The sequence below is a fragment of the Zeus faber genome (genome assembly GCF_960531495.2).
Source record: "Zeus faber genome assembly, chromosome: 15".
In the NCBI taxonomy this organism is placed as follows: domain Eukaryota; kingdom Metazoa; phylum Chordata; class Actinopteri; order Zeiformes; family Zeidae; genus Zeus; species Zeus faber.
This window is the reverse complement of record NC_137194.1, coordinates 5,063,477-5,076,494: the sequence shown is the minus strand read 5'-3', so window position 1 is coordinate 5,076,494 and position 13,018 is coordinate 5,063,477. Positions and strand designations below refer to the sequence as shown.

The 13,018-nt window shown below is 46.4% G+C and overlaps 1 protein-coding gene across 1 annotated transcript; it reads right to left on the bottom strand.

Annotated features, from left to right (window-relative positions):
- Window positions 1–2,862: 2,862 nt before the first annotated feature.
- On the bottom strand, window positions 2,863–10,106 carry ttll10 (tubulin tyrosine ligase-like family, member 10; the record flags this gene model as incomplete). The annotated part of the gene is made up of 11 exons (XM_080014531.1): window positions 2,863–3,623; window positions 4,634–4,727; window positions 4,833–4,949; window positions 5,240–5,380; window positions 5,526–5,697; window positions 6,581–6,767; window positions 7,886–7,971; window positions 8,469–8,589; window positions 8,720–8,838; window positions 9,809–9,928; window positions 10,099–10,106. The coding sequence occupies 11 exons, from the start codon at window positions 10,104–10,106 to the stop codon at window positions 2,863–2,865; spliced, it is 1,926 nt and encodes a 641-aa protein (XP_079870657.1).
- Between the last annotated feature and the right edge of the window lie 2,912 nt (window positions 10,107–13,018).

The window sequence follows — 13,018 nt, the reverse complement described above, 5'->3', positions numbered from 1 at the left end:
CGCCCTCTCTGATGAGGACGCGGTTGGATTGTTATGCTCCAGCATCTCTCTCTCCCTCTCTCCCTCTCTCTTTCTCTCTCTCTCCCTCTCCCTCTCTCACTCCCTCCCTCTCTCTATGACGAGTGTGTGGCCCTTCGTCCGTCGGCTCGTGCGCTGTATTCGTCAACACTGACGCGGCCATCACCTGCGTCGCCGCGCGTTTTTTCGCCCTGCTCTGGCGTGACCGACCGTGAGGAGGGCCGACTGTGGTGATTAGCCCCCAGCGATAATCCCCCCCCCCCCCAAAGTTTTACAATGAGCGCCCCCCCCCCACTCCTGCCCTGTATTAAAACCCCTCAATGCGTGAAGGGGAAGAGGTGCAGGGCCATTGTCTTATAATAATCTGCTAATCACATCAGTGCGGCATGAGCGAGTCCCTGAGTTCATGTTGCGTAAAAAAAGGACCCAGTTAGTTCTGCCGCCTTATTCTGCCACTGGACTTTCCGCCAGAGGACAGAAACCAAAGAGAATTCAGTCGGTGAAGAAGTAGCGAGTATGCGTCCAACGGCATTTTAGCTTCCCGCCCCACAGCTATCCGGTTCTCTTTCTCGTCAGAAAGGCGTGCAGGTGCACCGCATTCTAGAGCGTGTCCTAGATTCTAAATGTCACAGATGACGGCGGTGGAATACGCGACCCGTCGCCCTGCTGTCTTTTTTCCTCACCGCTTCCTCCGGTCATATCATCAAACTAGCGCGGAAAAAAACAAACAAAAACAAAGAGGCTCAGTCACGACGACACGTTTGCAAAGGTGGCTTTCCAAGTCAAATCGGTAAAAAAGAAATCCACATTCCGGCCCCGAGGGGCTTATTCGATTGGCACGAACAACATACTCATCATTTTTCCTTACCCCAAATTGTCCCCCGACAGCTCCAGGAGCTCTATCTCATCGGGGCCCACCTCGTCGATCCCAGTGTGCCTCTGGGTCACGCTGCAGCATCCCATGACTGAGATCTCTTGCGGCCCGGCGCCTCGTCTGCCCCAGACGGACCCCCGCCTCTAGTCTGCGAGCCGAGCGCCATCTGCCCGGCCGCCCATCCCGTCTCCCCGGCCGCTCCGCGCCACGCGGCAACGCTAAAGAGATCAAATCCAGACGAGGGGAGGGGCTGGTCTGGGGTCTGGGGTCTCGGGGTCCCGCCGCGGACCTGAAGGAGGGGCGGATATTCCGCTGGAGGATGCTGCAGAGGGAGGAAGAGAGACGCCTTAGGAGGCGGGGGTCACCGCTAAGCCGTAACCCCCCCCCCCACACACACACACACACTCTTTAGTAAACAAGTGCCATTTCCCAGGAACCCCGCCGCCAACAATGAAGCCGTGTCGAGGCGCCGCTGAAAAGCAATTGAGGATCACCGCCATGTGAAGTTTCTCAGTGAGTCGCGGTGCACTTGTCCCTTCCTTCCTGTCAGCAGCGCAGCTCGGCTGCTGCTTCCTCGGTTGGTTTTTTTTTTTTTCTTTCTGTTTTTATTTTTTGTTTTTTCTTCCCCCCAGCCAAAACAAAAACTCCACTTACTTCTGAGCGAAATCATGGAAAAATCACAACCAGTCTGTTGGTCCCAGAGGATTAGGAGCTCAGATCAAAATGAAGCAGCTCCTACATACGATTAAGCCCTTTCATTCAACAAGCCCGGATAGAATAGAATAGAATAGAATAGAATAGAATAGAATAGAATAGAAGGGGTTCTCACGGCTCTCGTAGGTGGAGGCACGGTGGTGAAGCAGTCGAGCGCGGATGCCGTCAGGGAACGGTTCAAATTAAGGCCGGTGTGTTTAGAAAAAGGGAACGGTGAACCAAGATTGGGTGTTATGAAGAAATAGCGTTGGCGTTCTAACTACAAGGAAGGGCCACAGCAGACTCATGACTAATAGTAGGAGTAGTAGGAGTTGGAGTTTGTGGAAACTTTTGCTGTTGTTGTTGTTGTTGTTGTTGTTGTTGTTGTTGTTGATTTATCCCTCTTTGTTGAGTTTGAAATTGGCTGGAAAATATTTGATTATAAACAATGAATGAAAAAAATAAATATAACTAGGGATTTATTTAAGTTAAATAATTTGAAATAATGGGGTTAGGGTTAGGGTCCAAAAAATACAATGTTTTATGAACACCTTTGTAAGACCAAACTATTTGTTTTCTTGTTTTCAGAATTCTTATGAAATCCTCTTATGTTATTGACACCTTTTTTTTTTCTCTCCTCTTTTGCGACAGCAAGTTATTTTTGCAGTGAACATTTCCACCGCTCTGTATCCTGGCAAAACCAAATAGTGAAGCAGGCTTCCTCTGTAGTTTAAATACATAGCTCCACTAAATATACAGTGCACAATCATCAAATCTACTCTTCGGATGAAGTGTGATCAAATATGTAGAGTATAATATTTAATTTCATTTAAATGTTTTATTCATTTTTTATTATTATTTTTTATTATTATTTGAATGCGTATTCTTACCCTGTTTTTAATTAATTTCATTCCTTTGATTATTTTGTTATTCTACTTTGTGAATGCATTTTGCCTGTTTGCGTTGCTTTTATTGTTACTATCTGATGGCCTTTGAATGTAAAACACTTTCAGTTCCATATCATGTATGAAAGGTGCAATACAAATGAAGGTTATTATCATTATTATTATTATTATTATTATTATTATTATTATGATTATTAATAATAATCATAATAATAATAATAAATGGATTGACATGACACAGCTTTCTTAAAAAAAAAACTTTAATACAGTGTAAGATCATTTTGATTAGGTGATTAATAACATTTTACTGCAGCAATCCTTTTTTTTCCATTAAATATCACAATTTTCCAGAGAGTGACCGGCGCTAAAAGATCACTGGCTGGATCTCTCTATTCTAAAGCATGGCTCCTGTGCGTCGCTGCTATTTGCACCAAATGGATCAGCGTCCCGGGCTCTCTCCTTGTGGTCCTCTCCCAAATCCCCCGCGGCTGGTCTCTCTCGCCCTTTTCCCGCGTCTCCATCCGCACGCTGGCTAAGGCGGGGGCAGGGTGGCGGTGTGGCGATCCAGTCCCGTCCGCCTGCGGGCCGGGGGCGGAGACCCCTGTTGCCCGCGCTCAGCGGCAGCGTGGACCGCGACCCGGCGTCCTCCGTCCTCCTCTGCACACTTGCACTCGCCTGCAACTGCTTGAGCTTGAGCCAGGACCGCGGACTGCGCAGACTTGTGCGGACTCCTCTCCGCAGCGCCAGCGGCGAGGCGACTCTTCGACGGTTGCTGCTCAGATGACTTTGGTCGGTTGAAAAGCTTTTATGGAGCAGGGAGGGAGACTTGGAGCTTGAACTGCCCTCTGAGCAGACGTACTCTGAGACGCTCACAGAAATATCCGTGGAGGTGGCAGATGTACCGCCGGCCGCGTCTGCCGGCCGCACCCGAGCGCTCGCCGCCGGGTCGGCTGGGTGCTGCTTCCTGGCGGTTCTCGTGTGGGGGGCTTTCTTCGCCCTGTCCCCACCCGAAATGGAGACGGAGGCAAAGGGGGAAACCATGCCATTGTACAGCAGCACAAACTCCCTCTGGCTGACCAGCGGGAGGATCCGCTGGCTTCGGCAACACTTGTTGAAGATCTCCAGAGTTATGTCTGGAGGAAGAGAGGAGCAATGGTGTAGCTCAAAAACCAGCAGTGTGGCGGGGTGGTTTCACACATCAACCTGTTTCTCTCCCCAAACACAAACTGGTGTTTAACAAGACACGGTTTGATAAAGAGGAACTACAACGGCACTGGGCAAAAAAAACTGAAAGGAGCAGACTGGATTTCTGGTTTCTGGTTGGTGAGCTAATGTTAATGTAAAGGCCTATGGTTTTATTGTTTTGCATGTAACATTTATGTTTAGAATTTGGGCTCTAATTCCCATCACTCCTGCGTGAACAATTGCATGGATTGGCAGCATTTTAAAGGTACAATCAGTAATATTTGACTGCCTTTTTTGGGCAAAAAACCAAGATATAACAACTGGGATTTGCACGTTTTTGAAAAATTGTCCAATGTTGTCCCGGGATCAGTGTGGCTGTACGCTTATTGCTTGTTGACTGGTCTAACAAGAAACAGGTAAAACCCCCATCCCCACACACAGGAGAGGACCCCTTGTCAGGCCACACTGTCCATCTGCTCCGGGCCTTGTTCCACCTAGCCCACTCTCTACAATTAACTTGTGCGTTTCTACTCCATCATCTCCGGAGGTCCCTAAAAACGCCACTCGGTGGCGTGTGGTCGGCGGGACTGCCGCGGTGGCTGCCACCCCCCGCCTACAGGTATACAGCTTCACTGATCCTGGGCCCAATTGCCTAGACCCAGGATAGGTGTGGCTGCTCAAACCACACCATCCCCACACCACAGTTACTGATTGCGCCTTTAGACATGGGAGTAATGAGCTTGAATCCCCACTTGGATTAAAGGGTCAGGGACAGAAACAGCAGAAAGAGCCGCAGAGAAACAGCAGAAATGAGCAATAGACATCCGAGATGTTTGCCGCCATTCGATTTGGCTTCGCTCCATTTCATTCATATTCCCTCCACTCCACGGTGGAACTGAGTTCATCAGTTTAATATGACATTTAATGTATTACATAATCATGTATGTCTTGTGCTCACCCAGAGTCTCCAGCACAGTGCTGGGTACAACTTGCTTCAGGACTGCACAGTTGGTGTGGAGGGCGGGATTACAGTTCATCTCCAACAACCACACCTGCTCACGTTGAATGAGGACATTGTCACTCAGTGGGTCATGCAGACACGTACAGCGCACAAAAACAATGAGCCAAACTCGAAGCCAGTGAGACCTTAAACGCACCTTGAATTCCTCGTCGATCATGAAATCGCAGCCAATCAGGTCAAAGAATCCCAGCTTGCGGTCTAACTTGGATTTGACTGCAGAAAAACACTGGGTCATGATCTGCCGCATGCGCTTCTGACGTATGGAAGACAGACAGACAGTTGGAACGGTTCAGACGTATCATGGTGCCCGAGAGCTTGATGGGAAGACTGTGTTTGGAGAAAAGCAGTCACACTGAATACGCGACACAACATTTCGACCGGTAGATCACAGCCCTGAAACCACCCTCCAGCATCCTCCTCTCACAGGCATGAGGTCATCCAAAACCCTTCTGCCTTCCGAAACAAACCCTTGTGCAACAACAATCATTAAAATCCTAATTAGTCCCCGAGGGACGGCACTGCGATGCTCGCAGCTTCGCTCACCGTGAAGGCGCCCATTATCCAGTCCCTTGGCAGACCCTTGGCAACCCTGAACTGGTCATTGACGTAGGCGTTCAAGCTCTCCATGGACCAGACAGTGTCCTCCTTCAGCGCACTGTACTTGGGGTTCTTCTTCTGCATGTACTGCAAACGGACAGCAGGGGGAACCAGGAGATGTGGGAAAGGCTTGAGAGTTGAGCGGATGCATGTGCTGCTGGAACGCTTCCTCATGCACACAGGTGACCTTTTGACTTGAGAATTTCTGGTCTTTTAAGGCCGAACACCTTACCTGATTGGTGAGGTGTGCTGAGAGGTTGGTGGAGGTCGGATCGTAGAGGTCACAGGTCAAACGTACGTAACCATGGCGAAAGAACACCATGTAAGGGTCAGTGCAGGCGATGAGGAGGTAGGAGCGAACGTCAAACTTTCTCCCATTTACAAGTAAGGGCTTGTGGATATACCTTTGTGGAATAGGACACGTTACTATTTAGATCTCTCTCTCTGTCTCCATATATAATCTCTATATATGTATATATATATATATATATACAGTATATTTAAAGCTGCATGAAAGTCTGCTGTCCTATTTGACATAATATGGTACTTCAGGTGGGTAGGTGTCAGCCACCTACATTAAATGAATGTTGACAAAAGCCAGAATATTCTGCACCTCCATACCCGACCAGATTTATTGAAATCCATTCACTGGATGAGAATTGTTGTCCCAAATTACCATATTTGATGAATATGCCCTGTCGACAAACTGTTGTTGAGCAAACATTACACTCAAGGTGGCGGTGGATTCTCATATACCACCTTTAGAACAAGCAAAGCAATTTTTTTCAACAAAGGTCTTGCGATGCACTTTTTTTTTTCCGAACAGAGAGAGATAAAGAGACGTAGAGCGAGATGGAGATAAAAATGTCAAAACTTTTTGGAATGCACTTAATGCGTCACAAGTCAAGTCCAAGTCCAACCTTCCCTACATGGCATCAAATGAGCGAACGGCAGAAATGTAACGAGACTCCGCAAACATGCAAATGTGTAAATGTTCCGTCAACAACGCAATCACATGTTGATGCTTTATTTCATTTGATTGCTGGTTGATTTCTGGTTGCTTTGTAAGGCCGAGTGCACCGATTTTATCCTTCGGGAGCAATTATGGATTCAGTCTCCTGGCCAAGGGGACATGCTGCCAGTAGGAGCCGGGGATCAAACCTGCAATCCTCTGATTACCAAACCGCAAGTCAACTATCTGTGAAGAAAGATCCGTCCCCTTCGTGCTCCCTCTCGTTCCGTACATTTTCATTTCCCGAATCGTGGTTTCAAAATGGATCCACCCACCGTTGCACGATGCGCGCCTGCGTCTGGTGATGCACCTTCCTGTTGGCCGGACTTTTCTCCGGGCCCTGAAGCTTCTGTCTCAGGGTGGTCATGTCCTCCTGGGTCTTCAGGAGATAGATCCCCTTGCCCTGGTTCTTCCCTGTGGGCTTACAGATCCACATGTGGATCTCCTGGTGTCTGGTCACACCTGGAAACCGGGTGGAGGGAGAGTGTCCTGTTCTGCATTAGTCATTTAGTTGACGAGCTTCACTTTGACATGTCGGGGTTATGTTCGGCTCAGTTTTAGGCAGGACCCAGAGATCGACAACAGATGGTTGTGTCGTCTTTACTTTCCCACTCTAGACTAAAACCAGGCTAGATTTTGGTCGGAAGCGGAGGTTTACAGGCTTTCGTCAATTATTCGAAACCTCAAATTCAATTGAACTGCAGATAAAAGCAGCTTCTGCCTCTATGAGCCCATTTGAGACCACAACAGAGTTTCTGGCACAATTCCGCTGTCTTGACACTGTAAAAGATAAACTTTGCAGTGACTCGCATCGATATACAAATGACGGCTCGTTACGAAACAAGCGTGAACCTGGGTTAGGATCATTTCTGGCGGAAAAGGGAAAATCGACGTGAGGATCATCTGGCAATAAAGGCAGGCCAAAGCAAGGAGGACAATGCTACGCCCTTTGTTGACTCTGTGATAACCATATGTTCATCCCAACCGCGCAGCAGTCGACACAATGCTTCCAATGCAAGCTTTTATCAACCAGCAGCCAATGATAGCCATCACCTTATCTCAGAGACCACAACATGAATATAGAGAAACAGTCTGGGATTTTGGAAAGAACAACAGCACTACATGAGCGCTCCACAGAGTGTCAGCGTCTACCCCCCCCACATTTCCTTATTGTGCGTGCGTCCCAGCCCCACCCTCTGCAGACTGGTCTCTACGGCGACTGTCCCCTTGGTGATTTTTCTTTTTTTTTTTCTTTTTTTTTTTATCCTGGCCTATTGGGAGGTGGCGTGCAATGTTTTTACAACGTCTGCAACCTCAATTATATCCACTCACCGAGGGAACTTATTGTCCGTTATATTTACCAAGGCGGAAATGGACGGTAAATATTCGCTGCATTGTCAAATGTGAAATTCCCGACAACAATAAGTTGCATGTTTCTCCTTTGTAGCCATGGCCACCGCTTCACCCCCCCCCCCCCCACACCTCTTGTTTAATCAACGCAATGTATTGTGTATTGTGTATTGTGTATTGTGTATCGTGTATCAAAAGTTGTGTATGGAGAGTGCTGGGACTGTTTTTACCTTTCTGCTGGGCAAAAAAAGCCTCCCTTTCCCCTTTCAAGTCCATGCGAAAGGTGTCGGGCAAAAAGTCCTCCATTTTTAGCCTCCTGTTGGGTACAGTGCATTAGCGGAGGAGTCCATCTCAACACATTAGGAGCCTTGCTGTTTTTTTTTTTTGTATTTTTTGCAAACAAAATTTGAAACAAAATTGTGGTGTCAGAAAGTGAATTTGTATGTTAAACTGCCCCATCACGCACAGTGCAGTTTTGTTGCATAAGGAAATGGAGAAAATCTAAATAACCTACTTCTTAAATAGAAACACACTTCACGGGCGCTCCATCGCTGGCGCCGTGGGCACAGTCGGTATCATCAGAGACGGAGCGATTATTTAAAATGATATAGTTATGTTGACAATAAGATATAATATATATAGGGGGACAACTCTCCTTTTTTCCCGGTGTGATTTCGGCCCCTGACAGAAGTGTTAACGAGAAGACTCTTCATTTCTCTTTAAGACAAAGGCCAGGACATTTTCTTTTCCTCTCGCCAAAATACCTGGATAGAGAAGGCAACTGTTCAGGGTTTTAAATGAGTAACAGCTGACCTCTGTCCTTGTCCGTGGCTGACTTTGGTGCTGACGCGGTCGTATTCGCGGAGGCTGCTGAGGAGGCCGATCTTGGTGGTGAGCACCCTGTTGTTGGGAATCTGGTACAGCAGCTGTTCGCCTGGACGCCACAGATCAGAATGAGAACATCCCCGTGCCCCACGGGGAGAGTGTGTCCGATCTGAGCGCCGCGGGCCTATTTTTTTCCGTGACTGCGGAGTGGGAAAGGACGACAGCGTGGGTGGAGGTACCTGCTCTGAAGTTGTAGTAGCTGGCCGCCGACTTGGTCTCACACCACTTGAGCTTGAAATCCTCCCTGTGCTTGTCGTAAATGCGCTTCCACCCTCTCCTCTCGCAGTACGTGGTGACTCTGATCACAAAGGAAGTTGAGTTGAACTTTTACGGCGCAGCCACACGGGGGTGAACGTGCAAAACTCGCCAGTATTATAAGGTATCGCGGTAGCGTTCCGAAGCCGTATGAACACATTTCGCGGATATAATCCAGCTAAATGAGAAGATGGTTTATAACTCAAAAATTAAATTTAACCTGCATTTCATCAGGTTGTGTAGGGTTTTATTGGCGCTTCTACAAATCAGCGCTACATCCACATAAACATAAGAGACTAGAAACAGGAAGTTGCTTCGCTTCTCACTGTACAGCAACCTGCTGTAACTGACGTCACGCTCTGGATGTACTGTGGCTATAGCAAAAAGTAGTTCTAAATTAAATGTGATATTACTATTCAAAACACGTTAAACAATGTTTGACATATGAACGTGTCACTATGGTGTGAGTTTCACATTTTTTGAAGATTTAACTTTTTTTTTTTAAGGCCTAAATGTTTGCCCCATTTGACTGCATTCAAACACCGCGATAACACATTATCGTGGCGCAAGAGTCCTTCGCCTTTTTTTTTTTTTTTAATTGCAAGCTCTCCTCAATCCACCTTAACTTAGAACCTTAACAAAGATACCAACTTAGTGCTCCATTTGACAATAGGCTGCAGGTACAAGTGGCCAAGATATGATTGTTTCCCCCTTATATATGACACCCGTCTGTTTTACGAGAACGATGTTATCTGCGGAAATCACGTGGAATCTGTTCTTACAGTACAGTTCATACAATATGTGGCCCTAAATCTCATACTGTCATATCAGAACTAATGTGACTTTTACTCTTCACGTTGATTTCGATCATAATTGAAATTGCTCTCCTTCTAAAATAGTGTATATAAGCTGGCAGCTTTGCCACTGCGTATCTAAAGATTTATCGACTCTTAGAAAACCGCATAATTTAAGCGATTTGATCAAACGCTTAACTTCGCGGCCCGTCTCCTCACAAGTCAGCCCCGTTGGCTCCCCCGAAGAAGTAGAAGGGCCCGGACCCCCGAATTTCCCGAATCCTGCGACGGGCCTCATGGGAGCTGCCCGCCCGCGGCCTCCGGTAAGACTTCCTGTTGCTGTTGGAGGCCTTTTGCTCCAGCAGGCACACGCCTGCTCACACACACACACACACACACACACACACACACACACACACACGCACACACACACAATTTCACTCAGGTTTATGAAGGAACTTGCACAGAATTACAACCACACGCATAAACAAGTATGTAGAAGTATTCACTTGTGCATAACGATACATATACTCGCCATAAAATGACCCCGAAAAAAAACTGGAATGTTCAGTCACTTCACTCATTGGATAATGATTTCCACTGGTTCTGTATTTGACTTTAATGGGCCGTGGGCGGCTTAGGGGCGGTCATTTATTAACTGAAAATGGATGGGCTTCATTCCAAGCAGGGACCTTTGCCTTTCATTCATTAACAAGCAGTTAAAATAAGAACATGTAAATAAAATCCAGTTTACCAGACACAGTATTCCACAGCACAGCACAACACAAACACCGTCCATCAGAATCACAAAGGGCCTCCCACCTTTCCCCGCACACACCTGACCCTCCATGGAGGCTGGGGGTCCCTGGACCACCTCCGCTGCTCCTCCTCGCCGGCGCTGCCTTCCCCCTGGCTCGTGGAGCCTTCTCCTCCCCTTCTCCCGACGTCCCTCCCAGTCCCCGACGGTCAGCCGAGGCGGTGACTCCACCTCCTCCTCCACCTCCTCCTCCTCCTCCTCCTCTGTCTCTCCTCCGAGGTGGACTGCCGCCTCCCGCCTCCCCCGCCTCCCCCCTCTCCTCCTCCTCCTCCCCCTCAGCCTGGCACCGCGATGACATCACGGGGCTGCTGCTGCTGCTGCTGCCACTGACCCAGATCCCTCAAGGCATGATGGGATTGTTTGGATGTTGTTGTTGTTGTTGTTGTTGTTGTTGTTGTTGTTGTTGTTGCTGTTGTTGCCAGGGGCCAGTCATCAGCTGAGCCTAGTGACTGGTCCCTCGGTCGGTGTCCGGTGAACGTGTGTAGAGCAGAACAGCTGCCAAGTGAGTCCAGACGGCACAGGTCGCACCCGAGACGTACTGGGGTGTAGAGGAAGTGGGTCGGTGTCGTTTGTTTGTTTTTGTTTTGTCTTTGTGACTCTTCGATTTCAATTTCCTACTTCAACTGCACAGTGGATTCTGAATGGAAGTCCGGCCGAAAAGCTGGATGAAAACATGTTTAAGGTGTAATTATCCATTGATACACAGGATGGTACCAACAGCATCCATTAGGCTACATCGAGTATTTTTAGGTTATGAGTGTGATATCTGTGCTTTATAATATCTGTTTCAGTTTCAGTTGTTCTGTTTTGTCTGAGCAAATTTACATATACAAGGAATTTTTTTTTGTAATTCCATCCGTACAAACAATTTCACATGAAAAGAGCAAGTTTAGAAAAGAAACAATTTGCCAAATATACAAAAATATTCGAAGATAAATAGAAGAAATAGCCAAATTAATAAAAATATACAGAATAAAGTGTGCTAAAGTGCAATTCTATCTACAGGATAAATTATAGGTACATAGATATTAGCTTTCACTACTTATTAATACATAGTGGGTAAGAGAATAGCTTCCCTGGAATTAACGTCTGATTCTCATACATCACTTAAATCTCTACAAATCAATGATAAATCAATCAGTTAAATTACTCACTGTTACTGGTGTATTAATGGATTATTTCCAGTTTGTCACTACACAATACTCATCTATTTTTCCTGTATGTTGCACAGAAACGATTGTGTAATTAACTGCATGTAATTCAAAGAGCATTTCAATTGCAGTGTCAACGCTGAATAGGAAAGTAAAAATAACATCCGAAGAGCTCCAGCTGAGTAGTGTCTCTCTGACTGTCCCAAATAACTGTATCACCGTGTTTGAAATTTGCAGGCAAGAACGTGACGTCTGTATCAATTCGCTTATTTATTATTATTTTTTTGTCATACTCGTAGATTGTTCTCCAGCTCAGCGGGTCCACACACACAACCAAGATCCACTTAAAAAATAGCCCACCTTTTTTCCCCCGCGCCCACCACACACACGGAACGAGAAGAAGAACTAAGACCCGGGGAAGCAAATCGCCTCTGACCTTCCCAGGTCTTTTGCGCTTTGCAGAGTGAGCGCCGGGTCGACTCGGTCCGGCGTAAACAATTATCGGTTGCCGGGCAAGAAGGCCCCCCCCATAGCAACAGTTGCTCATTCTAGATTGAATCTTGCAGCAGAACCAGTGCAATGCCTCGTGCTGGGGGATGTGCAAGCCAGCGAAAACCCCCACCTCTCTCTGAGTTTGGAGCATTCAATATGAATTGGCCCGGAGCATCAGTTTGTGTGAACCGCGTGGTAATACGAGAGCAGAGCGTCAATCACAACGGATTTGACCGTTTCCAGGGTATTATATGAGACAAAGGTGTAAAACTATATTTTCTGCTGGGAAGGTGACATACTATGGCACAGAGCCATTATAGTAAAAGTGACACATCTTTCCAGAGGGTATGTGTTGTGATATTAATATTATATTAATACTATATTACTCTTGGTAATATCGTATTAATATAATGTAGTGTAATATTAGTAATAAATACTATGGGTTAAAACAGTGTTTTTCAACTGTTCCCACTCATGCTAAGTGAGAGCTATATTCTTCAAAATATATTATATTATTACAAAATATTATAAAATAAAATAATCATAAAATATACATAATTTCAAAAATCTTTTTTTTTAAGAAAGAATGGAAATTTGTTCACTATTCACTGTTCTTCCCTATTCACAAAATGCCAGCTCCAGCAGAACAGGTTCCACTGGAACTGTTGAAAGGTTCGATTACTTTTGAGATTCGGTTTTTGACGAGTCGCTCGGTGAATCAGAGTCACACCTGCGCCTTGCGGTGAACAAGAGTCAGAAGGGTCGGTCCGGTTCTGAGTTGTGAATGGAATTCTCGGTGGAATCATTCAACTCTGTCTGAATTACATATTTTGGGGGAATGCAAAGAGTAAATCACAACAGTAAGTCACATTCAATGGACAGTAAATAGTCCCAAATTGCTCAAGCTTTCTTTTACTTTGGACTTTAATTTAGTCCTCAGTATTATATTTCAGTTTGTGAGTTGAAGGC